The sequence below is a fragment of the Danio rerio genome, chromosome 7 (assembly GCF_049306965.1).
Source record: "Danio rerio strain Tuebingen ecotype United States chromosome 7, GRCz12tu, whole genome shotgun sequence".
NCBI lineage: Eukaryota > Metazoa > Chordata > Actinopteri > Cypriniformes > Danionidae > Danio > Danio rerio.
The window spans coordinates 53,206,053-53,233,064 of record NC_133182.1 but is presented as its reverse complement, the minus strand read 5'-3'; the positions used below and the strand labels follow the sequence as shown (position 1 = coordinate 53,233,064).

The window sequence follows — 27,012 nt, the reverse complement described above, 5'->3', positions numbered from 1 at the left end:
ATTAAAATAGGACCCAAATCCCAGTGATTTTGAGGCCCACTGCAATGTTACATAGGAGTGCGAATTTCCCCACTCACCAAATTGATTGACAGGCACCATGTTTCTATAATAACATGTACACACATGACCACTTAACATTTTTTGCAAATAAACTGGATTTAAAATATTTGTTCTAACTCTCTGTGGTTTTTTTTATAAGTTTTATAAGTTTAAAACAGAGCATGTTTGTAATTAAGACAGTAAAATTGATATGTATTCTCAACCGCTACAATGACCACAGCCGCATGGTGTCAGTAAACGCTAATATGCCTATGTGTGTGTGTACTGCAAACGGCATTTGTGTGAGACTCATCATTTCAAAAAGGCTTGAACAAACTCCACTGCAAATACATCAAATAAACTTGCTTAGTATTTTTGACTAATGAGCTGTATTTCAGCCTCATCCGTGTCGGTCTCTGTCACTGACTGCTGTTTATCTAACGTAATGCATGATGAGATGCAGCTCATTTTCATTTAAAGCCACAGGCTACAAAAACAGCTACAGTATACTCAGCTAAATGGGCAAATTCTGGAAGCTATAATAAATAGTCTGATGGTATTTTGCGCTGTCTGGAGACAGCAAAGGCTTATCTTACATCTCGTAAAAAAGTAAAAATAGGTGCCCTTTAAGTATACAATGAACTTATGTTTTATAAAGATGTTCGCTCAACTGGCTCAGTTGGCAGTGGCATCAGTCAGCATGGCTCAGGTTGTTGTTTTGATGGCGTGCGGGTGCTTTCCATTCCTCTCTCAGCATGACTGAGACATCATCTCTCTATGGGTGGCTCCATATCAGCAGGAGGGAGTGCGATTTTTAGTCCGTGCCTCTGCCAAATCAAACTCTCCATTCTGTCCGCCCAAACATGGAGAGAGAAAGGAAAAAGAACAGATAACAGGGATATTCACTCATCTCTGTGATGACTTTCGAAAAAACTTTTATGAAAATCTGCTTACATTTCTTCTTGATTTACTGATTTTTCTTCACACACCAGTGTGACAGACTTACATAATTATTTGTAAATGGAAGAGGCTTTTACTCAAATCTATGTTGACCTTTCATTTTGACCATTATAAATGTTTTATTTCTCTCTCTTTCTCAGGGAGGGATGTCGGTGGACTCCATCTCTGATATGGTGGAGAGTCAGTCCAGATTACTAGAAGCTCTGCAGCTCTCTCACCCCAATGAGCTGGAGATGAAGAAGGCGGCGGGTCGCACACAGGCCAAACTCAGTCTCAACCCAATCTACAGGCAGGTTCCCCGCGTGGTGGAGCGTTGCTGTAACCACATACAGACCTACGGTGAGCAGCAAACAGCATTACAGTACAACACACCACTGGATTTGATTTGGCACAGGAAGCTTAATTCATAGCTTACATTATTCAGTTAGTTATGTCTATTCTTACACACTGTATGTCAAGTTTTACAAACACATTTTGAGATGAGTATGTGAAATGATTGAGCACGGCTGGCCTCTCATCCGTAATCAGCAATGATCTAATCAGATTGATTCAAGCTTACATTATAGAGACCAAGACTGTGTCCGAAACGGCATACTTCCATACTATATAGTATGCTAAAATCAGTATGCGAGCCGGAAGACTTACTACTTCCGGCGAGATTCTGGAGTGCGCATCCCATGCACGCTGCGCTATCCCATGATGCCCCCCGAGCGAATTTATGAATGGGACTAAAGCGACGCAATTTATGCAGGTAGGTCACGTGACCATGACAAAATGGCAGATGTAGTACGTCTGAATTCCATTCATACTTTTCACGTTCATACTGTATAGAACAAACTTTTCTAACGGCCGAGTAGTAGGTTTAAATTCAAATGCAGTACCTACTGAGAAGTAGGTGGTTTCGGACACAGCCCAATTTCACCCTACTACCTGCTCTTCGTTTTGGAAGAATCCCCCCTTCCACCCCATCTTCTCTTTTTCCTCGCTTTACCAGGGGGAGCTCTCAAGACCTACCTGATCTCGGACACCCTTACATGCTTATTGACCAGACGGGAGCCCTGGGCTCAAATATCTCCAAGCTCAGGGTTTTCTCCCGTAACAGCATACCAAACTTGCTCATAGCTTCAAGCAATGTCTAAGTGTGAACTCTTGAAATTTAATATTGTACATTTTTACCTTTTTAAGAACACAAACATCATACAATTATTTTTCCCCTTAGATCACTATGGAATAATCAAAGTTTCAATCAGTAAACATTTAATAATAATTTCACAACCCTCTCTCACGTGCTGTGCATGCTATTTCAAACCAAATATTTAGAGTAGCATGTTAAACAACATAGGGAGCGCCTCACGGGCTGTCATTGTTCAAAAATGACCCAATGTGAATATAAAACCAACTTCACCTCAGTAAAGCAGGCTAGGTGGAAAAGCGTTGTTTACTGATGTTCTGTTGTTGAACTAAATAAAACTCTACATTATTGATGCTGTAAAAGGACCTTATGAAACTGAAAATAGTCACATCAGTCTTTTGCTAAGAGATTTCAGTGGCTGAACAACACTTACAAGTTAACCCATTCCTAACAACAACACAATCTACATCAGCTTTGTGTGAAGCTAAATAACTTTTAAAACAGAACATTACCTGTCTAAAAGAAATACTTCAGCCATGGTGTCATCCTTTGGCCAGCGTGCAAAACTAACTTCATTATTGATTCAGGATTTTAAAAAGTTTTAATTAAGCATTTGTTTTGCTCTCTCTGTCTCTCAATAATGTCCAGCTGCAGGTGAGGTAAACGTGCGTGCCTGCAAATTGGTGGATCTGTATGAATGGCTGCAGATGTTCAAACTTACATTTGTTGACAGACAGTGTGTGTGTGTGTGTGTGTGTGTGTGTGTGTGTGTGTGTGTGTGTGTGTGTGTGTGTGTGTGTGTGCAGTCCTTTACTGACAGCTGTGTGTGTGGATCTTGTCGGAAAATATGGCAAAAAAAGTTATACATGACGCTGTTTACTGATCGCAGTGACTTCAATAGTGCCACTAATATCTGCATACTCCACATTTCTTAATTCCATTTCTGTTTATTTCAGTTATGACTTTAGTCGGATCAAGGTGACCAAAAATCGCTTTTTCAAGCCTATTTAGGCCTACAGTTCAAAATTCATGTTTAACTGAATAAACAGTTAGTAAACACAAGTACATTTTACTGAACTTTATTTATTTTCATCACTAATTATCAAAATAGAACAGTTTCTCATGCAGTTTGTGATGCATTTTGGAAACAGGAGATGAGCCCCTGCTTAATGCACCACCTGGCTTGAGAAACCCATTCTCAAAGACGTATTATTTGGGTAGCAGTAACACAAATTCTGAATGCCTTTGGCAGCATTCATATGAGCCATTTTAATCTAGATTAAATTCAAGATTAATCTAGATAAAAAAAAAAAAAATTATTCTATGCCCACCTATAATATAAACACATTTAGATCATTTACTTTAATCATTACTATTGAAATGTGAAGAGACGTTCAACCAGCACAACAAAAAATGTTTCTGAAGACAATCACCTACTGCACCTTTAATGGTCATCAGCACCTTAAATGATGAAAGTTTTTAATATTTTGATAAAACAAAAATATGAACATTTATATGTATTTATATATGTATTCAATTATCTTTGCATCAATTTACAAAAAAAAAACTCACTCTGCGAGGTGTTTCTAATGCAGCTTTTAGAGACTGGACAGAAAAATTGACATGATTTTCTCCTCTGGCTGCTGTCATCAGTCTCACACAAATTTTTTTTCCTTTTTTCTGGCAGCCTTAATAACACCATTGTAGAGTTTTTCTTTCATTATTTCAGCAAATTGGATTGTAAAAAAAATATTTGTTGTACTCTCCCATTCACTGCGCTCTAAGTTTACATAACTATCACAATTCCTGCTACTGAAAAACACGGAAATGTGAAAAGGGTCCTCCTAGTAATATTAAAGTAAACAATTAATCAAAGTTAATCCACTGAAAAAAAACAGTTTTCATAATCTCGAATCAAATTTTACGTCAGTAAATCTTATGTCAGTCAGATGACTTGGGTGGAATATGCTTAGCCAGGCCCTTTTAAATGTTAGTTTGCAGCGAGTAAAAGATGAGAGGTGGAGCTCAAAAATAAAACCCTGCATCCTACTCAATATTTCTTTTCGGTTGGAAATATGTCAATGTACATCACACAAATAAAAGTCTTTAACAATGTTCCGTTTATGCAGTCTTTCACAGGCATAGAGAACACCTGGTTTATATTTGGTGTTTATGTTATCATTAAAACAAAACAAACAAACAAAAAAACACCTAAATGTCCATAATTGTGCCAGGAATATATTTTTAACCAAGAAATTGCTTAAAACTTTTGCTAGTGTTCAGATTTAGGGGTAAATGACACTTTTAACCAACATGAGCTCATTCTGAAAATGTAGCCCTTTATACATTTCTAGAGATTGAGAATTATGAAGCCAGAGGAACGTTTTGCTGCATTTCATCATACCGCTCTGTGGCGGTATGACACCATTTCCTTTTTTAGCTTACCAGCTGACCGATTACCTCCGTATGGATGGCTTCCTCGCTGTTACCAGTTCGTCCAGTAGCTCGACATATACGATGGCAGCCGTGCAAATGGCACACGCAAGAGAAATTTGAGATCTGAAAAAGCATACACATCTGCCTCTGGTGGATTCACGAACACAAAAACTGAAAAAAACTTAGCTCCTGGGGCAAGTTTAGTGATCTGCAGAAATGTATACTGGTCTACGTAATCAGAATGAGCTTGGGTTGCTTTTAACAACATTTAATCCTAATAAAGTGTCTACTTAAATGTTAATTCCGTGAAGTAACGGAGTAAGTTGCTCTATTCTGCTCTATTCAGAAGTTGCTCTATTCAGCCATTGCGCATATGAGATACTTTTAAGTAAAAGGAAAAACATTAATGTACTTAAAGGGACGGTTTACCTAAAAACTTAAATTTGCTGTTAACTTAGCCACCCTCAGGCCATCCAAGATTTAGGTGACTTCTTTCTTTTTCAAAACATTAAAGAAGAATTTTAAATGAATCTGTCTGGGTTAACCATCATGTTAATCTGACCTCTTTAAGGTATATAAAAACGAATAAGTGATCATACTAAGTGTTATTATATATACGACTTCTTGCTGACAAAAGAGATGGGGAAAAAAAGATTTAAAATAATAATTAAGTTTCGCCAAAGTCCCTTTAAGGCAAGTCATTTCACTCAGGGGCCATCTTCGAAACACCTCTCGGGCAGTATGCTCAGGCATTCTGTCTGAATGGGAAAACATCAAATTCTCCGAAACTACTTGCCAAGATTACGATTACAATTCATATTATGAATAACCAATAAAAATAAACAACAACTGTTTCTTTAGTTTTATTTCTAAATGTTCGTATCACACAAAATCTGCAGAAACTCACGTCTGGTCCGAGCCCCTGCCCTGGAGAATTGTCTTCTATAGCAATCGCTGATTGGCTCCTGTACTAGAAAGCGGGTTTTATTGACCATAAATCGATTGCTGATTGGCTCCTGTACTAGAAGACGGTCTTCATTTGCCATATTGACAGTTACACTTTTTCCTATTCAAAAGTATACGAATGACTTGTCTTGTGTATTCTATGGTGTTTAGTTTCGCTATACGCGATCAAATGATTTGTGTAATATAACATTCAGAAATAACATTAAGACCATCTCGTAGCTTTAGACCACAAAACAGCAGCCACAAAGTGAAGTATTTTTTTTCTGAAGTGGAGGTAGGTCTTCTGTGATTTCTGGATATAAGATTTTGACATTGTCAGGATATATACAGTATGATGTCAGCATCAGGATATGATTTCGACAGAATATTCTCAGGGTTGTTCGTTTAATTTATGGCACAAAACTAGCTATTGGGCTGATACAACTTTATTCTTTGTTATTGTACCGATTTATTTCTATGCGTATTATTTATTATATACATATATTGTTTTGAACTAGCAAAAATTGTAATAAAAGTCACTTTTTTATATCTAGAGTTCATCAAAAAGATGTCATATCCGAACTAGTAGAGATCATTTATTCATTTTCCTTCGACTGAGTCCCTTTATTCATCCGGGGTTGCCACCGCAGAATGAACCACTAACTTATCCTGCATATGTTTTACACAGCGGATGCTTTTTAGATGACCAACCTATACAATATATTGTTTTAAATTAAATTAGTGAATATCAGTGAAGTCAATAGTTGTCATTAAGCAGTATCTATGTTTGTACTGTCCTTTAAATTAATAGACTTTAATAAAATAAAAAAAACGATCATTTGAAAACTTCAGGTGATAAAAATATTGCTTTGATAAATATCTCGAACTAAGCATAGCATGTTAGAGCTACTGGATGTGAAATAAATCAACCTTTTATCCCCCCTCCCAGAAATTTAGATGAACTTATCTGAACACATCTTCTGCCTCATACTATTACACACCCTGCTTGGGTTACGAACAGAAGGTCAGTCAGATGAGATGACACCCAAAAAAAACACTAAAATAGATATAAAATCAGCACAGTGAAATATGATCCCAACACTTGTTTACTATCTCTCTCTCTCTCTCTTTGTCTCTCTCTAGGATTACAAACTTTGGGGATTTTCCGTGTCGGCAGCTCCAAGAAAAGAGTCCGTCAAGTAAGTTTGTCAGTTCCAGCTGCTCTCTAGAGTCAGTTTACAGCCACTGCATTATAAACAACATTTGTCTCTCTCACATGTGACATGCGCCCCCTGTCTTTCAAACTAAAACTGCAAAAATATGGCATTGCAGAGCAAAAACCTAGGAATACACTATACACCAATAAATACACCATGTTTACCAGACCTATGTTTCCTGGTAGTTACATTACATTATTAAAATGTAAGAATTTGCATACTCCTACATGTCCCTTTTTTAGATATAAGTTTCACATATATCTGACATATGAGCTTTTTTAAGCAAAGAAAATAAGGAAGTATCATTTTATCACTGTTATCGCACTAGGAAATAGGGCTGCACGATATTGAAAAAATCTTATATTGCGATATTTAATTCTTTTTGTGATAAAATATTGTGATTTGAATACAGTTTCACAAGATGGTGTGGATAGATCTATTTGATGGTTTTCTGGGGAGCCTAACAGTATTCAGGTACAGAATTTGAATAATTAAAAAATGCTTCTTACTTTGTCTCATTTCTAGTCCAAATATCTAAAAATTCTTAGATCATGTAAAAATATTGTTTTGTTTTCAACTGCAGAAGAAATAAGTGAATATTAAGAGTTTTTGCTTAAAACAAGTAAAATGATCTGCCAGTGTGATTACAAAATAATCTTGTTTTTGCTTTGAAATGTAGATATTTGGACTAGAAACAAGACAAAATTTTTAAGTAAGAAAAGAATTATTAGCCCCCTTTGAATTTTATTTTATTTTTTTTTATATTTCCCGAATGATGTTTAACAGAGCAAGGGCATTTACTGTGATTTACATTTATCACAGTATGTCTGATAATATTTTTTCTTCTGGAGAAAGTCTTATTTGTTTTATTTCATCCAGAATAAAAGCAGTTTCTAATTTTTTTAGACCATTTTAAGGTCAAAATTATTAGCCCCTTTAAGCTATATTTTTTGATAGTCTACAGGACAGACCATTGTTATACAACAACTTGCCTAATTACCCTAACCTGCTGAGTTGACCTAATTAACCTAGTTAAGCCTTTAAATGTCACTTTAAGCTGTATAGAAATGTCTTGAAAAATATCTAGTAAAATATTTTTTTTACTTTCACCATGGCAAAGATAAAATAAATCAGTTATTAGAAAAGAGTTATTAAAATTATTATGTTTAGAATTGTGTAGAAAAAACCTTCTCTCCGTTAAACATAAAATGGGGGGGGGGGGGGATAAACAACAGGGCTAATAATTCAGGGGGGCTAATAATTCAGATTTTATCTGTGATAAAAATTCAGATTTTAACCATATAAATGCAGTAATTAAATACAATTCTGTGGCTCCTGGTCAACTATAATTTAGACTCAACTTACATGTATTGAGATGTGACTATTGCGGATGCACGCATTGCTATATTGACATTGTTGCCAATCAAAATCATACATATGCCATACATAATAATGATCCTGAGTGTTGTAGATAACAGTCGCTGGTATGCTCTGATTCACATAATTTTTTGGAGTTCTGTTTAAACAAGATTTATACTAGAGGAAATAATGGTGTTTGAGACTTATTGTATGTAATATGCATGTACTGAACACTTATTATTAAACTAAGCCTAAGTATGGGGCTGCATAATTAATCAAAAAGAGATTATGATCTTCATTCGACCCCTCACATGATCTTAATTCTGCTTTTCTGCGATTCAGACGAATATATTTTCAAAGTCAAGAGAGAAGTGTAAAGGCGGTTGCACAAGTCTTCACATTGTTTTACATAAGATGCTCAGCAACATGGACACCTTCAAATTGCATTGAAAGTGTCTCATATACTGTATTTATAAGGTATAATTCACTCAAAAATGTAATTTCTGTCTTCATGTAATGATGTATTCACGGCTGTGAAGTCACGCATGAGCTGACGCACTGTTTGTTTACTACCGTGAGGATGCACATGTGCCCGCCAGGTCAACTTTAGTGAACAGAATCTGCATAGGCTGTGAATAACAGGTAATAAAGTAGCAAATAACGTTCAGTTTGTTACAAACTGAACTCAAAGTGACGGCAGCCATGACATGAGCGCACTCAGCTGTGAAAGTGATACCGAATTTGATCCGAATTTGAGACCGTTTTTTCTTTCATAGCAAAGAGTGTTGTGCATGAGAATAAATGTTACTGGGTCAGTATAACTACTCTAGCCTATATAATGTTGAATATAATGCAAGAGGGAATCTAATAATGACAAATGTCTCATTTTACCAGTGAATTTTTTTTTTTTAAATGTTCAATGACAGATTGCAAGCATATGTCTCAAACATAATAATTCATTTTTAGAATTATGAGTAATTATATTCTGATGACATCACTGTGAAATAACAATGTGACTATAAAAAATTTAGCATTTTAACCAACAGTAGAGCTACATAGGTCTATTATTATTATTGATGTTTTACCATAATGTGTTTGAGAATTAACAATAATAATAGCCTTCTCATATCATCTTTATTTTACATCTACAGAATCATGAGAAAATCGTGATCTTGATTTTAGGCAAACAAAAAAAATTGTGATTCTCATTTTAGCCAGAATCGTGCAGCCCTACCTAGGTATAATGCATTTTTTATTCAATGGCAACTTTAAAGTGACTTTTAACTAATTTTGAGAAAGCTCTAGCACCCATTTTTCTTGTGCATACCTGATGCAGTGTATCTGTTTTTATTTGATAAGTACTTTTTTCACTTCTCTGGTTCATGCTAGCATCGCTTGCAATAGGTTTCCTTCTCCCTTTCTGAAAATGTTTGATGTGCACTTCAGTAAACCCACAGAAAGCAGGTTAATGTGCTGGACAAACTCACATGCAGGGCAGAAATCTAGCTGTAATAATCAGTTTATGCTTTTCATTTTTTTACCTTCCAATAAAGGAAAACAAGTTAGCTTGTTCACCATATGACAATATTCATTGTCATCTTCATTCAATCATTAATTTTTTCCAGCTTAGTCCCTTTATTAATCAGGGGTTGCCACAGCGGAATGAACCGCCAACAATTCCGGCATATGTTTTACATGCCAACCCACACCAACACGGGGAGAACATGCAAACTCCACACAGAAATATCAATTGGTCCAGCTGGGACTCAAACCAGCAACCTTCTTGCTGTGAGGCGACAGTGTTAACCTCTAAGCCACCTTGCTGCCTTCATTGCCATCCTAATAAGTATAATCAGAGTATAAATGTGCATGTAAACTCAATCAGACTCTAACCTGTACAGCGAATGTCTCAGATACTCTTCATAGCATGTGCAGCGTCTTGCTTTAATAGCTGACCTCAAACTGCCTGTGATTTGTGTGTGTTTATTGTACTGTGTTTAGACAGGAACAGGAAACCTGGGGTACTTGAGTCTCGTGTGTGGTGGCAGTATGTTTGATTGTGTTTCATCCCCCCGTGTCCGTGTGTGTTTTCAGCTGCGCGAGGACTTCGACAATGGGATAGACGTGGTGTTAGACGAGGAGCACAGTGTTCATGACGTGGCTGCATTACTGAAGGAGTTCCTGCGGGACATGCCGGACCCCCTCCTGCCACGAGAACTGTACCGGGCCTTCCTGCACGCTAACCGTACGAGCATATGATCATAAAGAAAAGCTCAATAAGTTCGAAGAGATCATAAACTGATTTTTGTTTTATGCTCTGAGGTCCACATTTAATAAGATTTGTACATAATAAACATTATAATTTAGAAATAAGGCTTTATTCTATAGAAGACTTGGAAATACACTCACTGGCCATTTTTTTAGGTACAACTGTCCAACTGCTCGTTAACACAAATTTTAATCAGCCAATCACATGGCAGCAAACTGAGCATCAGAATGGGAAAAAAGGTGATTTAAGTGAACATGGCATGGTTGTTGGTTGAAGACGGGCTGGTCTGAGTATTTCAGAAACTGAGACTACAATTCACACTGGCTCACCAAAACTGGACAAAAGAAGATTGGAAAATTGTTGCCTGGTCTGATGAGTCTCGATTTCTGCTGCAACATTTTTATGGTACGGTCAAAATTTGCCGTCAGCAAGATGAAAGCATGGATTCAGTGTTGTTGCTGATCATGTACATCCCTTTATGACCACAGTGTGTCATCTTCTGATGGCTACTCGCTTGTAACGCGCCATGTCATAAAGCACAAATCATCTTAGACTGGTTTCTTGAACATGACAATGCGTTTACTGTACTCAAATGGCCTCCAGAGTCAGCACAACCCAATCCAATAGACCTGCTTTGGGATGTTGTGGAACAAGAGATTCACATCATGGATGTGCAGCCGACAAATCTGCAGCAACTTCGTGATGCTATCCTGTAAATATGGACCAAAATCTCTGAGTAATTTTTCCAGTACCTTGTTGAATCTATGCCATGAAGAATTAAGGCAAAAGAGGTAAAAACTGGCACTAGTAAGGTGTACCTAATAAAGTGGCCGGTAAGTGTACATGCTCATCCTTTAAGAATGGATAACATAAAAAAATTGCTCATACAAACTAACAGCAATTGTTAAAAGTGGTTAAAAAACATGACAAAATTGCTGTCAGGCTTTTTCTATATTCTACATAGCATCATTTAATGTGTTTTGCAAGTTTCTGCACAAATTTGACTCTTTGTTTGTAAATTCTGCTCACCCATGTTTTATATTCTTACAGTAGACTTTCTATTACAATTAAATGATACTAAAGCTAAACAAGAGATAGTGGGGTGCTTACTCAAACACAGAGACCTCTTATGTCATACTGATATAAAATCCGAAATGAGTCATTTTGGCAGCTTGGTTTCAAAAAGATGACTTTAAACGTACAAGAAAGTTCAGAGCGCTGTAACTTAGAGGATGTTTTTTTTATACAACATGACCTCTTATATCACAAAAAGATCAAGGGAAATGTGATTTCTCAGTTCATGACCCCTTTAAAGGATTAGTTCACCCAAAATTATTCAGTAATCATTACTTACCATCATGTCTTTCCAATCCCCTGAGACCTTCGTTCTTCTTTGGAACACAAATGAAGATATTTTAGATTAAATTCAAGGGCTTCCTTTTCCTCCATAGACAGCAACAGTGCAGAGATGTCCAGAAAAGGACTTTGTCGAAAGATTACATGTGATTTCAGTGGTTCAACTGTATTCATTCATTCATTCATTTTCTTTTCGGCCTAGTCCCATTATTCATCAGGGGTCACCACAGTGGAATGAACCGCCCACTTATCCAGCATATGTTTTTACATAGCAGATGCCCTTCCAGCTGCAACCCAGTACTGAGAAACACCCTCTCACATACACGCATACACTCTGGCCAATTTAGTTTATTCAATTCACCTATAGCACATGTGTTTGTACTGTGAGGGAAACATGAGCACCCGGAGGAAACCCACGTCAACACCAGGAGAACATGCAAACTCCACACAGAAATGCCAACTGACCCAGCTGGGACTCGAACCAGCAACCCTCTTGCTGTGAGGTGACAATGATAAACACTGAGCCACCGTGTTTTGTGTGGCAAAACAAATCTGTAAATACAACAAAGTATACAATTAAGTGTATGTTTACTACAGGCAGTACAATGTCTTGCTATTCCAGTCAGCAGTGCAACACGCAACCAACACCCTAATCTGACTTTGAAGACATTTTGGTGAACAAATTGTATTTACAGCTTCAATTTGGCACACAAAATTGTTCTTAGAGCATCGTATGATTACAGTTGAACATCTGAAATGACGCGGAATATTTTGATTTTTGGGTCCTTTTCAATTATTTAGCTCTCAAAAATTCATCTAAAATATCACATGTTGTGTTCTGACAATAAACGAATGTCTTAGTGGATTGAAATTGCATGACGGAGAGTAATTAATAACATGCTTTTAATTTTTGAGTGAACTAACTCATAAACATTGCTATCATACAGGAATCTGGATACCCAGTTTAATTAGATAATTTCAGTAATATCCATCATTATTGAGCTCGGCTGTTATAAAATATGCTCATCTTCTAAGCTGTGTTGTGTTTGTGTTACAGTGCTGAGAGGGGCCGATCAGTTGTCATACCTGCAGCAGTTGTTGTACCTGTTGCCGCCCTGTAATTGTGACACTCTGCTGAGGCTTTTGACGCTTCTGCATACAGTACAGGAGAATGCAAACAGCTCCACTGGACCCAACAAGCAGGAGGTATGATCTGGGTTGTTGTCACAGTTTTAATTCAAAGTGCTTATGTTTTGATCCGGCCAAGTAGAAGAGCCTTTGAATTGATGGATGGGTGGATGGGTGGATGGGTGGATGGATGGATGGATGGATGGATGGATGGATGGATGGATGGATGGATGGATGGATGAATGGACGGATAGATTAATGGTTGGGTTGGTGAGTAGGTGGGAGGGTGGTTGGATGGATAAATGGATGGATAAATGGATGGTTGGTTGGTTGGTTGGTTGGTTGGTTGGTTGGTTGGTTGGTTGGTTGGTTGGTTGGTTGGTTGGTTGGTTGGTTGGTTGGTTGGTTGGTTGGTTGGTTGGTTGGTTGGTTGGTTACTTGGATGGTTGGATGGTCAGTAAGTTGGTTGAATAGATGGTTGTTTGGTTGCTTGGTCAGATGGATGGATGGATGATTGGTTGGTTTAATGGATGAATGGATGGATGGATGGATGGATGGATGGATGGATGGATGGATGGTTGGTTGGTTGGATGGTTGGTTGGTTAGAATTATATTACTCCAGCTGATAGGTGTGGGCCAGTAGGGGTCTTCTGCGCCTACTAGTAGAACCATTGGCCCATATCTATCAGCTGATAATGCCCATTCAATCAAGTGATAACTTTTGAAGTGGGTGCAGATTACTTTTGGATTACTTTTAGATTACTATTAACCCAACTTGTTTTTAACCATTAACATCAGAGATCTGTAAACATTAAAATGATTTTGTTTTGTCATATGAACTTAAAATCTCAAGAGGACAACACTACAGATTTCATTTAAAAAATATTTAATGTTTTAAATATTTTTTACATATCTCATGTAGTCACATTATACATTATACAGTGTTTTGTCCCCAAATTAAGACTCACGAATCACAATAATTAGTATTTCATTTGCATGACCTATTTGAACATTCAAATTCTAAATAATAAATTTTAAATAATTTACAGTTTTTTTGACTAATTTACAATCGTCTAATCCCCAAAATTTTACAGAATCTCATGCAATTATCACTATTTTAAAATGTATTATAATTCAAGTACAAATATTCCCTTTTTAGAACCTGTTTACATAACCCAGATTAAATGTAATGAGTATCAGTACTATCTTTATTTACTTTCTTCGTCAATTGTGACGAGCATTGCTCAAATCCTCAAGGCAGGATTGAAAACAATACGTTCCAGTCAGCCAACAAGCCATTGTCCTGTATCTGACAGTGACAGATTCAATAACAACAGTACCGAAGGAAACATGTCAACCCCTCACCACAAATGACTCTCATAAATGGCTGAATCAATTTTATTCTATCAAAACAAAATTCTGACCTGATTTTTGAATTGGGTTTGTTATTAGATTTCTGGTAATAAGATGACAGCAGCGAACCTGGCGGTGATCTTTGGGCCCAATCTCCTGCAGAAAGAGAGAGGATCAGAGAGAGAGCTCAGCCCTCAGGCTCTGGGTATAGAGGACAGCACCGCCGTCATCTCCGTCACCCTGATGCTCATACAAAACCACCAACATCTCTTTATGGTAAGACACCGGCATGAGCCCAGCTGAGCAATGATAGAGAGCAGAGAATGAATGCTATTAAAATATTGGGTCACTTTGACATTTTCTTTTAAGGGTGTTTTACCCTAATAGTAAGTTATATTAATTGTCATTCATGGACTATAAATTTAAAATGTGTGATTAATTTGATGTGAGAAAACATTACATTAATGTATGCACCAGACAGAAAGCATGGTGTGTTAAATCTCTATAACCTAATGGATGAACATTTAGCTGAGAAAAAAATGTAAATGCTTACTATGCACTTTGACCTCTGACTAACAAGCTATGAGTGTCCAGCAGTTGAAGCCACAAACCAAACTAGTGCAGCACTGATGGAATAGATACAATGTGAGCATGTATTTAAAAACGTAACATTCTGTAGTGCATTTAGTTGTTGTTTAAGGCCATTTGCTGATTTCAGCCATCATGTAGTGAATCTCATCAGTGATCTGCATCTAAACAGTCTCTCTGTCATTGCATGTAATGATTTTGTGTCTTTTTGGACACCTTTAATGCTTTTAAATTGTACATGTTGCTAAATTTATAAAGCACCCATGTCTTGAGATTGGTCTGTCTGATGAGATTTTTCAATGAACAGTTTGACTGAACGAGAATCATGAGATTGATTATTTCTATTCAGCTAATTTTCCATAGACGAAAAAAAATATAAACAAATACAATAGTGATTGCATGCTGAATTGAGTAGTAAAAGTACAGATACAACACTAAAATGTGCTCAAGTAAAACTAATAGTATACGCTTTTTTTTAACAGCTTAGTAAAGAACAATTCTTGAGAAAAAAATACTGAATCTTTGAGTTACAAATACTTCAATACAATTGACTTGTTTTTCTCAAGAATTGTTCTTTACTAAGCTGTTAAAAAAGCGTCTACTTTTAGTTTTACTTAAGTACATTTTTAGTGCTGTATCTGTACTTTTACTACTCATTTCAACATGCAATCACTATTGCAATATGTTTATATTCAATACTTCAATATAATTTAGTAGTTTTGTATTTGTAATTCATTAATTTACACCACTGCATGTAAGCAATTAAATAGTTTATTTAGACCAAAGTAAATAGTAGTGAGAATGTCAGAGTTGTTTTCAATACATTTCTGACACCTTTGTAGGATTGTTCGATTATTTAAGTGGTTATAGCTGTAATAGTGCGTGTTGTTCTATGATGTGCAGGTGTCTGCAGAGCTGCAGCAGGAGGTGCTCATGAGCCTCATTCAGACGGATCCTGATGTCATTGACTATCTGCTGCGCAGGAAACTCAGGTCAGCGTCCTGATTCATAGTCATCTAAGACAAGATTCACATGCAGTATGTGACCAGTCTTATGTTGAAAGAGTATATTTTTGGTAATAGCTTAAAAAAAATTATTTTATAGGGCAAAATTATTTTCCCAATAATGGGTTGTTGCTGGAAGGGCAACTGCTGCATAAAAAATATGCTGGATAAGTTGTCGGTTCATTCCGCTGTGGTGACCACAGATTAAAAAAGGGACTGAGCCGAAAAACAGTGAATGAACAAATGACTAGGTCCATAATTGATTTTTATTTAATGCCTTAATCATTAGGATATTAAGGTGATCGTGTTCCATAAATATATTTAGTAAATTTCCTACCGTAAACATATCAAAACAATTTTGATTAGTAATGTACATTAGTTAGGATACTTTAAAGGCAATTTTTGCAGTATTTTGAACCTTCGGATTCCAGATTTTCACATAATTGTAGCATGGCTAAATATTGTTCTATAACTGTAAAACAGAAATGTTTCTATTAATATCTATACAATTTTAAATCAGAGGTTACACCAGACTGTAAAAAAAACTAATCAGTAAGTCATGCCAATATGTTTTTTACATTACTCTAACTCAGGGGTCAAAAATCTTGTTCCATGAGGTCTGGTGTCCCTGCAGGGTTTGGTCCAACTTGCCTCAACACACCTGCTTGGGTGTTTCAATAGGCTTGTTTGAGGTGCGCCTCGCCTTGGCTGCATTGTAAACGAGAGCAGGCGTGCGCAATAAGAGGAGGGCTCAAAAATTACATCAGAAGTCGAACACCTGCTAAATCTCGCTGTTTAGCCACCTGGAAACGTCACCAGTGGCGGAGATCTCGTTCGCGTTTTTTATCGCAGACGAATGACCTCATGAAAAAATACTATGGTGATTTATAATAAATATTATTGCATTTTGAACATGTTTTTTCAGTATTGGGTTGTGTTTATAGTTGTTGTGATACCAGAGAAACTATAAAATTTAAATAGGCTATTTTATAACATGGTTCAAAAGCACTACAGTATACTGTACATTACTATAGTATTTTTAATATGGGAGTGGATGCAATAGAAATATCACAGTTTTTACAAAAAAAAATGGTTCAGAATTACAGAAGATGAACAGCTCATTAAGTAAAAGGGTGTATTTAAAATGTAATTCTGTATATTCAACAAACGTTAAAAGAATAACAAAATAAACAGCTTATACAGCAAGAAAACTTTCAAGAAACCTAATTTGGCTACATTATAATAGAAGTAGCCATAGCAAGATGCTTTTGAGTGACGGGTCATGACAAATGTTTGTTTGACAAATAAATTCTTAGGGGGTTAATTATATTGACAAGCTTATTAGGTCTATATAAACTGATATTATTCCAGCCAGACTAAAATAAACAGCCCAAGACTTTCTCCAGAATAAAAACTATTAGACTGCAGGAAAAACTGTGAAAATATTCTTGGTCTATTAAACATTACTTTTGACTTCACATACATACATACATACATACATATATATATATATATATATATATATATATATATATATATATATATATATATATATATATATATATATATATATATATATATATATATATATATATATATATATATATATATATATACACATATGTGTGTGTGTGTGTGTGTCTTGTTTAGTACACCCTTTTCACTTCTCATATGAAACCACACAAAGATGAGGCATAATGACAAAACAGTCTGATTACCTTTGTATGTCTGAATACTGTATATGTATATATTGGATTGACTTTCATTGAATAACGCTGCATAAAAATTACAATACAAAATTCACACAAACATACAAAAAGTGAAAATGACAACAAACAGGACTTAAAACTGAGAGAGAAATAAAATACAGCACACACACATCCTAATGATTTATTAGTAACATTTAGTTATATTGGATAGGTCACGTTATGTTTTACAAAGACGTGTTTTGTTTTTGTTTGCTTGTAAATCTAAATAAATAACCATATGTAATGCTCTTTATGACTTTTTTTAATTATCAACGAAAATACAAAAATAAGGTATTCAACAAATCCAGGTATAAACCTTAGTAAAACAAGATAATAAAGTGTAATGTGTCAGTCTCATCCAATCAGCATTAAGCTGTGTCGTCAGCCAGTCGTTTCCCATCATGCTTTTGGTAACGCAGTCTTTTGAGAGCAACTGCGGCCGACTGCTCTATCCAAGGTACCCGCCTCGCGATCGCGAGAGTTTTTTGGCGCACGTCAGCGTGACATCAGAGCGAGGCGAAGGCAAGGCGGACACATTTCTAACCGGCATGCATCTTGCGGTGATCACCGGTGATCGATTCTGCGCAGATTTTGGCCAAGTCAAACGAGCCTAATTATACCTAGCAAGACCTTGATTAGCTTGTTCAGGTGTGTTTGATTAGGGTTGGAGCTAAAATTTGCAGGACACCGGCCCTCCAGCAACAGGTTTGGTGATCTCTGCTCTAACTCATCAAAAGAGTTAAAGCAAGATAACTTAAGTTTTGAAGTTATACAAGATTTAATGATTCTTAAGTAAAATCAGTGTATTGTAAGTTAAAATTACTTGTAAAGTTTATTTAATTTAACTTCAATTTCAGGTAGAAACTCACTCAAGTCCACTGTGTTAAATGTGATTTTGTGTGTGATTTACAATGCTTTATGGGATTGTCATTCTTTGCCACATTACAACAGTTAACTTCATATTCTTCTGGTGCGTTCACATGCCATGTCTTACTACAGTAATATTGAGATGTCAACTCATGATGTTTTGCTTGGAGCCATTAAGGTCCTCTTACTTTTTCTGTTGTAATACTTTAAGTTTTAGAGTTTACAAGTTTAGAAAAGGGGGGCCATCATGGTGGCGCAGTGGGTAGCATGATCGCCTCATAAAAAGACAGTTGCTGGTTCAAGCCCCAGCTGGGTATTTCTGTGTGGAGTTTGCATGTTCTCCCCATGTTGGCGTGGGTTTCCTCCGGGTGCTCCAGTTTTCCCCCACAGTCCACAAGACATGGGGTACAGGTGAATTGGGTAAGCTAAATTGTCTGTAGTGTATGTGTGGGATTGAGTTTGTATGGATGTTTCCCGGTGTTGGGTTGCGACTGGAAGGGCATCTGCTGCGAAAAAAATATGCTGGATAAGTTGGCGGTTCATTCCACTGTGGCCAACCCTGATTAATAAAGGGACTATAAGCCAAAAAGAAAATGAATGAATAATTGAAGTTTAGAAGAATAGAAAAGGAGATTTGGGGTCAGTTTTTTAGACAATGACACTGGATCATGTCCACATGGATGGAATATTGTTGTGGTATCTCAGTGTTTAACTATTGTTGTTCTATTGTTGCCTTGATGACTTGATTGAAAGTCATTTAAATGTAATAGTACTTAAATATACAGGCACATTCAAATGCAAACATTAGGTGAAGTTTCACAAACTAATTTTGAGAGGAGCACGTGATATGGTTGACTGCAGCTGGCCACTCATCTACACGCATTGGCTAGCCAATCAGATTGATCCAAACTCACTATAAGTAGCCTAGTTAGAACTACTCCCTTATCTTCATTTTTTTCGAAGAAACCACCCATCCTCCTTTCCTTCTCCTCCTTTCCTCTTTTACCAGGGGGAGCTCTCAAGAACCACTTGATCTCGTACTCCCCTCACATGCTCTATGGACCAGGCGGGAGCCCTGGGCTCAACTATCTCTGAGCTCAGGGTTCTCTGCATGCCAAACCTGCTAACTTGCTAATAGTTGTCAAACAATATCTAAGTGTGAACTCTTGAAATTAAATTTGATTCTATAGAAATTGGTACCTAAACACAATCAAACTGCTTGCTGACAATCAAATTCAAGATTCTTGGGTGTGTGTGTGTGTGTGTGTGTCCCACAGCATTTTATATTACACAGACAAGAATGCTTTTTACTAGTTAGAATGGTGTAATTATGATAATTATGCCATGAACACACCTTTGACTTTCAAATTTCAAATAGTCTTTTTTATTTAAATAAAATGGATGCCCTTCCAGCTGCAACCCAACACTGGGAAACAGATTCATGCGTGCACTCATAGACTAAGGCCGATTTTGTTTACCTAATATCACCTATAGCACCTATTGAACTGTGAAGGAAACCAGAGCACCTGTAGGAAACCCACACAAACACGGGGAGAACATGCAAACTCCACACAGAAATGCCAACTGACCCAGCAGGGACTCGAACCAGCGACCTTCTTGCTGTGAGACAACAGTGCTAACCACTGAGCCACTTTAAACCACTGTGCCGCTTTAAATATAATTCTCCTTATTATATAATAATTATCATTTCCCAATTCAAAGGACAGAACCCTGTAACCCAAACATTTGTTTACATTGTTAATCGGCTAAATACTCTAAATTAAAGGCTGTCATGATTAATGTGCCTGATTACAGAGGCAAAGCGACAATAATTGCCACTTGTCCAAACACTGAAGTGCATTATTGTGTGTATGACTCTAATGTCTCTCCATTGTGACAGCAGCAGTAGCAGCCTAACAGTGGAACCGGACTCTGGTGGACGGAGGGATACTCAGTCGTCTCTGGACTCCATGGGTCAGTCCAGTGATGACCTTTCATCCCGGGAGCCACTGTGTCCTCTGTACCCAGAGCATTCTGCAATAGGAAGTCTGAGCAGCGAGGTCCTGCTCAATGTACTTCATCTAAACACTAACAGGAAACGTGAGTATAGTGCAGACTTCTTCAAACGAGGCTGTGGACTTCTAATCTGCTTCCTCTTTTTGTGTGCGTGTGTGTCATTATATGCACTACCATTCAAAAGTTTAGTCTTTAACATTTCTTGCTTACTGCATCTATTTAATAAATAAATTGTGGAAAATGCATCAAGATAATACCTTCTTTTCAAGAGCCTATGATAAAATGTAAGGTTTAAAATAACAGAATTTAGTTTAAACTTGATCTTTTATTAATTAATGAATACATTAAACAACAAACAGGGTTTTTTAAGGATCAAAAGAATAAAAGGTGTAAGACAGCTTGAATTGTTTTTATAAATGTAACATTATTACACATTACACATAATAATTGTGTGTGCAATATGTATATTTATTATGTATGTATAAATACACACATGCATCCAAAGAGCAAAAACGAATAAAGGCTTGTTTTTTATATTCTGAAACCAGATAGGCCGACTCATTCACGGTGACGCAATGCTGCCACACACAGGCTAGCCTATTTTTTTCACTTAATAATGTTATAAAAGGTAATTTCTTGTAACAACAGGATTTAGTTAAGACATATTTTCCTCAATAAAGCCGGTTATATATATATATATATATATATATATATATATATATATATATAATATTGTACATATAATAATAATAATAAATATATAAATATTTATTTATATATACAATTTTTTTTGATAGTCTACAGAACAAACCATCATTATACAATAACTTGCCTAATTACCCTAACCTGCTGAGTTGACCTAATTAACCTAGTTAAGCCTTTAAATGTCACTTTAAGCTGTATTGAAGTGTCTTGACAAATATCTTGTCAAATATTATTTACTGTCATCATGGCAAAAATAAAATAAATCAGTTATTAGAAAATAGTTCTTCAAACTATTATGATTAGAAATGTGTTGAAAAAATCTGCTCTCCGTTAAACTGAAATTGTGGAAAAAATAAACAGGTGGTCTTTACTGTATCTGTATAGATAAATATAAATTTGCATTAACTATCCCATTGATATGTTTCTTGGTAAGCTGTATAAAAATATGTTTGTAAATTAAATTAGCATTTTTTAATATAGAGCATTTTTGTTTAGAAATTTTAATGCATCCTTGCAAAATACTGAATAAAAATGTCTTTAAAACATAATGGGCCCTATTATACACCTGGCGCAATGTGGCGCAAGGCGTGGCGCAAATGTTATTTGCTAGTTTCAGCTTGACGCAAGTGTCGTTTTGCTGTTTTGCACCACGTTGTTTAAATAGCAAATGCATTAGCACTCATATGTGCACCCATAGGCGTTCTGGTCTAAAAAGGAAGGCGTTCTGAGGCGGACTGCTGGCGCGTTGCTATTTTGAGAAACTATAATAGATTTTTCATTAGACCAAAACAAACCTGGTCTAAACTCCAGCGCAGAGTTGCGCCTCGCTTACACACTGCTTAATAGCCTACACACGAGATGTAGAGCAATACGCAAATATCTTTACATATGAAAACATTTAAATATTAATGATATATATATAGGATATAATAAGAATAGATATAGGATATAAAAATAAAAGATTAAAATATTACAGAACATATTATTTTCTAGCCTACATAAATATGAAAAATCACTGCTTTTATGCCTTCTTCATCTCCGGAGCTTTTTCAGTTCATTCATAACAATTTGCTTTTGTATAATGTTATTATTATTAGCAGTATTATTTATTATATCCATATTTATATTTGCTTTATTAAAAACAAGCTTAGATTTGCCCACCTGCAGGTTTTAGACCATATTGGGCACAGCATGTGTTTTAGGATATAACTCAGGTTTTTGAGCACACTTCGTTATTATTGTTCATTTATTCGTTTGCTGGAAATTAGAACTGAATTTAGAAATAGTTTTGAAACAAATATTTGCACTTAACAAACAAAATTATTTATAGGCTAATTTATGTCTGTGCATAAAGGTTTCCCTATCCAAGAGCGAAAGTAGATTGATTATCTCTCATTCTCACGCCGTAGATGCTCTGTTTAACTGTTTTCTGTTTAAAAAAAACTGTCAACTGTTAACTGTTTGCTTGTGAAATGCTCAGTTTTTCCACTTACTTTGCGTCATGTAAGTAGCAAATGCCCTTATGGCGCGACGCAGCTGGCTCTTAAAGGGGATGGGAGATGAGACTCTGATTGGTTTATTCTCAAAACACACCTATAACTCATTAAGAAAATAAACTCAACCCTTTTAGACCATGCGCCACGGCGCAAAGCAGATTTTCCCGTCCTTAAATTAGCAAATATGGATTCTGACACGCCTTGAAAGCGTTTGCGCCCTGCGCTTTTCGTTTTGCACATGGACTGTCAAAATAGAGCCCATATTCTGATACCAACCTATAGACCAATAATAAAAATATAGTATTGTTCCTTTTCTATTCTTCTATACAACAGGATCCTCCGAGGTCCCACCCAAGTCCATTGTAAAAATGAGGCAGTTTCATTCCCACCACAACCTGCTGAGTCTGACCCAGTCCTCCTCCAATGCCCCGAGTGATGAGCGAGAGCTTCAGGAGCAGCGGCAGGCCAGCTCCAGGCACACCTGTCCAGAGGAGCGTCTTCATTTCACCCTGAGCCGGAAGGACAGCGGCTCTCAGCCACAGAGTCCTCGAGAGAAGGGCATCTGGGTACGACAGAACTCCAACGCCTCCTCCACCACCTCAGACGACAGCAAGACGCCAAGCAACTTCTGGGACTTTTTCACTGGCAAGGTGTCCGGCTCAGAGACTATAGTATGACCCCTACATGTAGTGTTGGGGATATGTGTGTGTGTGTGCGTGTGAATGAATGTACTGTACACATAACAGTGAGAACTGCCAGTAAATACACACACAGAGAAGTAACAAACGATATAATGTTTATATGAACAATCTTAAATCACCAAGCTCATCTAGAACAAGAAGACCTTTTTTTAAAAGTGAGATTATCATTATAAACTTGCCAGAACTATGTATTTTATCAAGCTACAGACATGTGACTATAGAATGTAAATATATAGGCTGTTATACAACTTATATAAATAGAAAGCAGCTTTTTATATACACAAATTATTTACATGTAGGTCCTGAACATTTCAGCAAAAACAGACATCTCTTATTATATTATTTGTTTACAATAATACTCAAGTTTTTTGAAGCATGCTAGTTGTATTTGTTTTCTGATGTATTTGGCAGCTAACTGAGGCTTAGAAGCATTTACATATATGTTAACACATTTCTTTTGTTAAATAAAGCGCATATAGTAGGCTATGTTTGGTAGTTTTGAGTTGTTTTTATTTGGACAAAATGGATTCTGTACCCTTAAATGCTGTACATGTTGCTTTTCAGATACCTGTTGTCAGAAGAAGTCCTTCCCTGCAAAATTTCTTCAATGACCACTCGCAGTCTGAGAAACGTTAGGTGGTATGGAAGACTCTTTTCCTCTTTTCTTTTTGAAGAACGGGGTATTTTTGATAACTTGACTCTCTTTGGAGAACGCTCTCTGAACTCATGGCATCATTGAACCACCAGGGGGGGATATTCACTGACGTCAACATTTTATTGGCGTTAAAGATTCATATAACTAGATCCTAGACAAATATTGACTGTATTAAATATCTGAACTCTGTTTAGTTAAAAGAAAAAGCTGTCTTTCTTTCATAAGAGCAATGTTTTTCAGAGTGAACACTGGCAATTCTTTAGTGGGCAGTACCATGAACACCTATCACCAAATGCCAAATGAACTTACTACCCATGCACTTCTGATTAAGAAACACTTCGTTCATTCAGACTAATATTGGACTTTTAAGCTGGAGCCAAACCTTCTTTGCACACAAGCTGAAGATCAAGGCAGTTTTTCATCAGTTCTTATTTGCTATTAAATCATTTTCTATTCGATTTCAATCATTTTGTACAGATTTTTAAAGGTGCATTCTGTAGCTTTAGCTTTAGCATGGCTGTTCATTGTGTACTGATGACGCAATGCTCTGAGAAATTGACATTAACCTGCTAATTATACTTGTAAGGCTATAAATTAATAAATTATCTTCCAAGTAAACCAAATTATGCATCTTTTTATGGGCATTACTGTGATTTTATCCATTACAAATCTTTCCACCTGTTTACATATTATACTAATGTCCCCCCCTCTCCCCCACTCCTGACTCATAACCATTTTTGCTATTTTAGGCATTTAAGTAGTTTTTCCTTTTCTTTTTTTTTCTTTCTTTTTTTTTTTTGTTTAAACATGGCATGTATGTTTTACATTTGTAAATATAATTGACATCAACCTGAATGCACCTTTGTAGGGATAGCTACTTTTTTCCAAAACTGTTTAAAAGAGATTTAAAATTAGAATGAAAAATTCTCCAAGTTTTACAAACTGGTTTGAGTTCTTTCTGTTGAACACAAAAGAAGACATATTGAAGAATTCGGGAGGAGAAAAAAAGAAAACAGCCATTGACATTCGTAATATTTCTTTCTAGATGACCGGTTTTAAGGTTTACCACTGTTTGGAAAAAAAATAAGGTTTTAAAACCATCAAAATTTTCTGTTTTACCTTTCCTATGGTATTTGTAATTTTTTATGTGTTTCATTTATTTGTTTTCTTTTTGGCTTTGTCCCTTTACTATGGACCACCATGAATGAACCACCAACTTATCCAGCATATTTTTTATGCAGCAGATGCCCATCCAGCTACAATCCATCACTGGGAAACATCCATACACACTTATACACTATGGGCAATTTAGCCTACCTAATTCCTCTATAGCGCATGTCTTTGAACTTGTGGGGGAAACCGGAGCACCTGGAGGAAACCCGTGCGAACACGGAGAGAACATGCAAACTCCTCACAAAAATGGCAGTTGACCCAGCCGAGGCTCGAACCAGTGACCTTCTTGCTGTGAGGTGATCATGCTACCCACTGCACTACCATGTCACCTTTTATGTGTTTTTTTCTGACTATTTTATTGAGGGTTTTTTAGGGCAACAGTATCACTGTTTTTTCAACTTTTTTTCTGAGGAAACTTAGATTATTTCAGGTTTGTACCTCTATAATGACTGTTTTATAAACAATTTATTGAATCCTTTTATTTTTCTGCATTGTAGCTTGGCATGGTAATCTGACTGTGTCAAATAAGAACAGGTTGAGTAGTCTTGTGAAGGTGGAAGGCAAGATCATCAGTTTTAACCAAACTGGTCCAATGATAATTTACCATAATTCTGTTTTAAAGAGAGCTCAGGGTATGCACCCTGGATCACCCATTGTACTCTGTGTATCAGCTGTTGCCATCAGGACGGTGTTTTTAGAGTTTCTATTTGCAGGACAAATAGAGTTATAAATTATTTTATAATGGTGGCCATTAGATCATTAAATGAGTTCAGAGGGGAGGGAGATGCACCAAAAAAAATGATGAATTGCATGTTGTGTTGTAATATCTTGTTAATGTGTACATGGAACTTTGCCTGTGTTACAGCACCTTACTGCAATTTTAGTTTCCCTAAACGAAATAATAAAGTCTGAGTCTCTAGCTAAAGAACCCTCCGCATCAGAAGCTACTGGTCAGTCTATAAGTCAGGAAACATTTGAGAGAGAAAAATGGCTTAAAACCAATATACAAGCATGTTATACCCGAACAGTGCAGTGGCTTTACTTAATACTCAAAGAAAAGAAAGATATTCAAAGATGCCTTTTCAAGTTGTACAGAAATCTGTGTTTTTGAAACTAATGCAGACAGCAGAAGTCAATGACTTATTAATTATTTAGCCTGACATACTGTTTCAGAATATTTTAAATGTTAAAATAAAATATACCATGTTCAAAGAGGAAAAGGGTTGCTTTTTTACCCAGAGATTTAATCACAATACCATGAAACCATGATATTTTTATCCAAGGTTATTATACGTCACAATCTTATACAAGCCCATGCCTAGTTCCTACTATGGATGTCAATGACTACTTTTTTTAACATTATTTCAGAATATCTTGTTTTGTGTTCAACAGAAGAAAAAAGTTCCAAAAGTTTAAAACCAGTTAAGTGTGAGTAAATGTTCCACGGTGATTAAACCATAAGTTTTTTTTTTTTAGTTTAACACAGAAGAAGATCGTTTTGAAGAACGTTAGTTACCAATTGATGGTAGCCAGACTTCCATGATATCTTTCTTTTGTGTTAAAAGGAATCGTTCACCCAAAAATTAATATTCTTTCATTATTTACTCAACCTTCACTTGTCATAAACCTGTTTGAGATTGTATTTTCTATTGAACACAAGAGCATCGCATTTCTGAACGGTCTTTGATTATTTTGTGCCATGTTATAGGTCAGTCATGGATTATAAAAACTTGTAGCTACAAACATAAATCGTATGAACAATCACTATTCAGGTCACTTCACTATTAGGTGTCGAGTGAAAAAAATAATTATGACTCACTTAGTCTAGTCTTCAAGAAGAGCCCCCAGTTACCTCTTCTGTCATG

The 27,012-nt window shown here is 36.2% G+C and overlaps 1 protein-coding gene across 13 annotated transcripts in view; it reads left to right on the top strand.

Annotated features, from left to right (window-relative positions):
- Positions 1–26,367, top strand: part of arhgap36 (Rho GTPase activating protein 36) — a 99,097-nt gene extending 72,730 nt beyond the window's left edge. For 3 of the 13 annotated variants that reach the window (XM_073906689.1, XM_073906688.1, XM_073906690.1), the window contains exons 6-14: positions 1,140–1,338; positions 6,656–6,711; positions 10,183–10,333; positions 12,771–12,919; positions 14,294–14,470; positions 15,686–15,774; positions 20,305–20,501; positions 22,952–23,268; positions 23,884–26,367. In XM_073906689.1, the coding sequence (XP_073762790.1) occupies positions 1,140–1,338; positions 6,656–6,711; positions 10,183–10,333; positions 12,771–12,919; positions 14,294–14,470; positions 15,686–15,774; positions 20,305–20,501; positions 22,952–23,268; positions 23,884–23,955 (1,407 nt within the window). In that variant the 3' untranslated portion in view covers positions 23,956–26,367. Of the gene's footprint in view, positions 1–1,139; positions 1,339–6,655; positions 6,712–10,182; positions 10,334–12,770; positions 12,920–14,293; positions 14,471–15,685; positions 15,775–20,301; positions 20,502–22,951; positions 23,806–23,883 lie in introns of those variants that run through there. The other 10 variants (XM_009303441.5, XM_073906686.1, XM_068222327.2 and 7 more) reach the window with 5 other exon arrangements.
- The last annotated feature ends 645 nt before the right edge of the window (positions 26,368–27,012 follow it).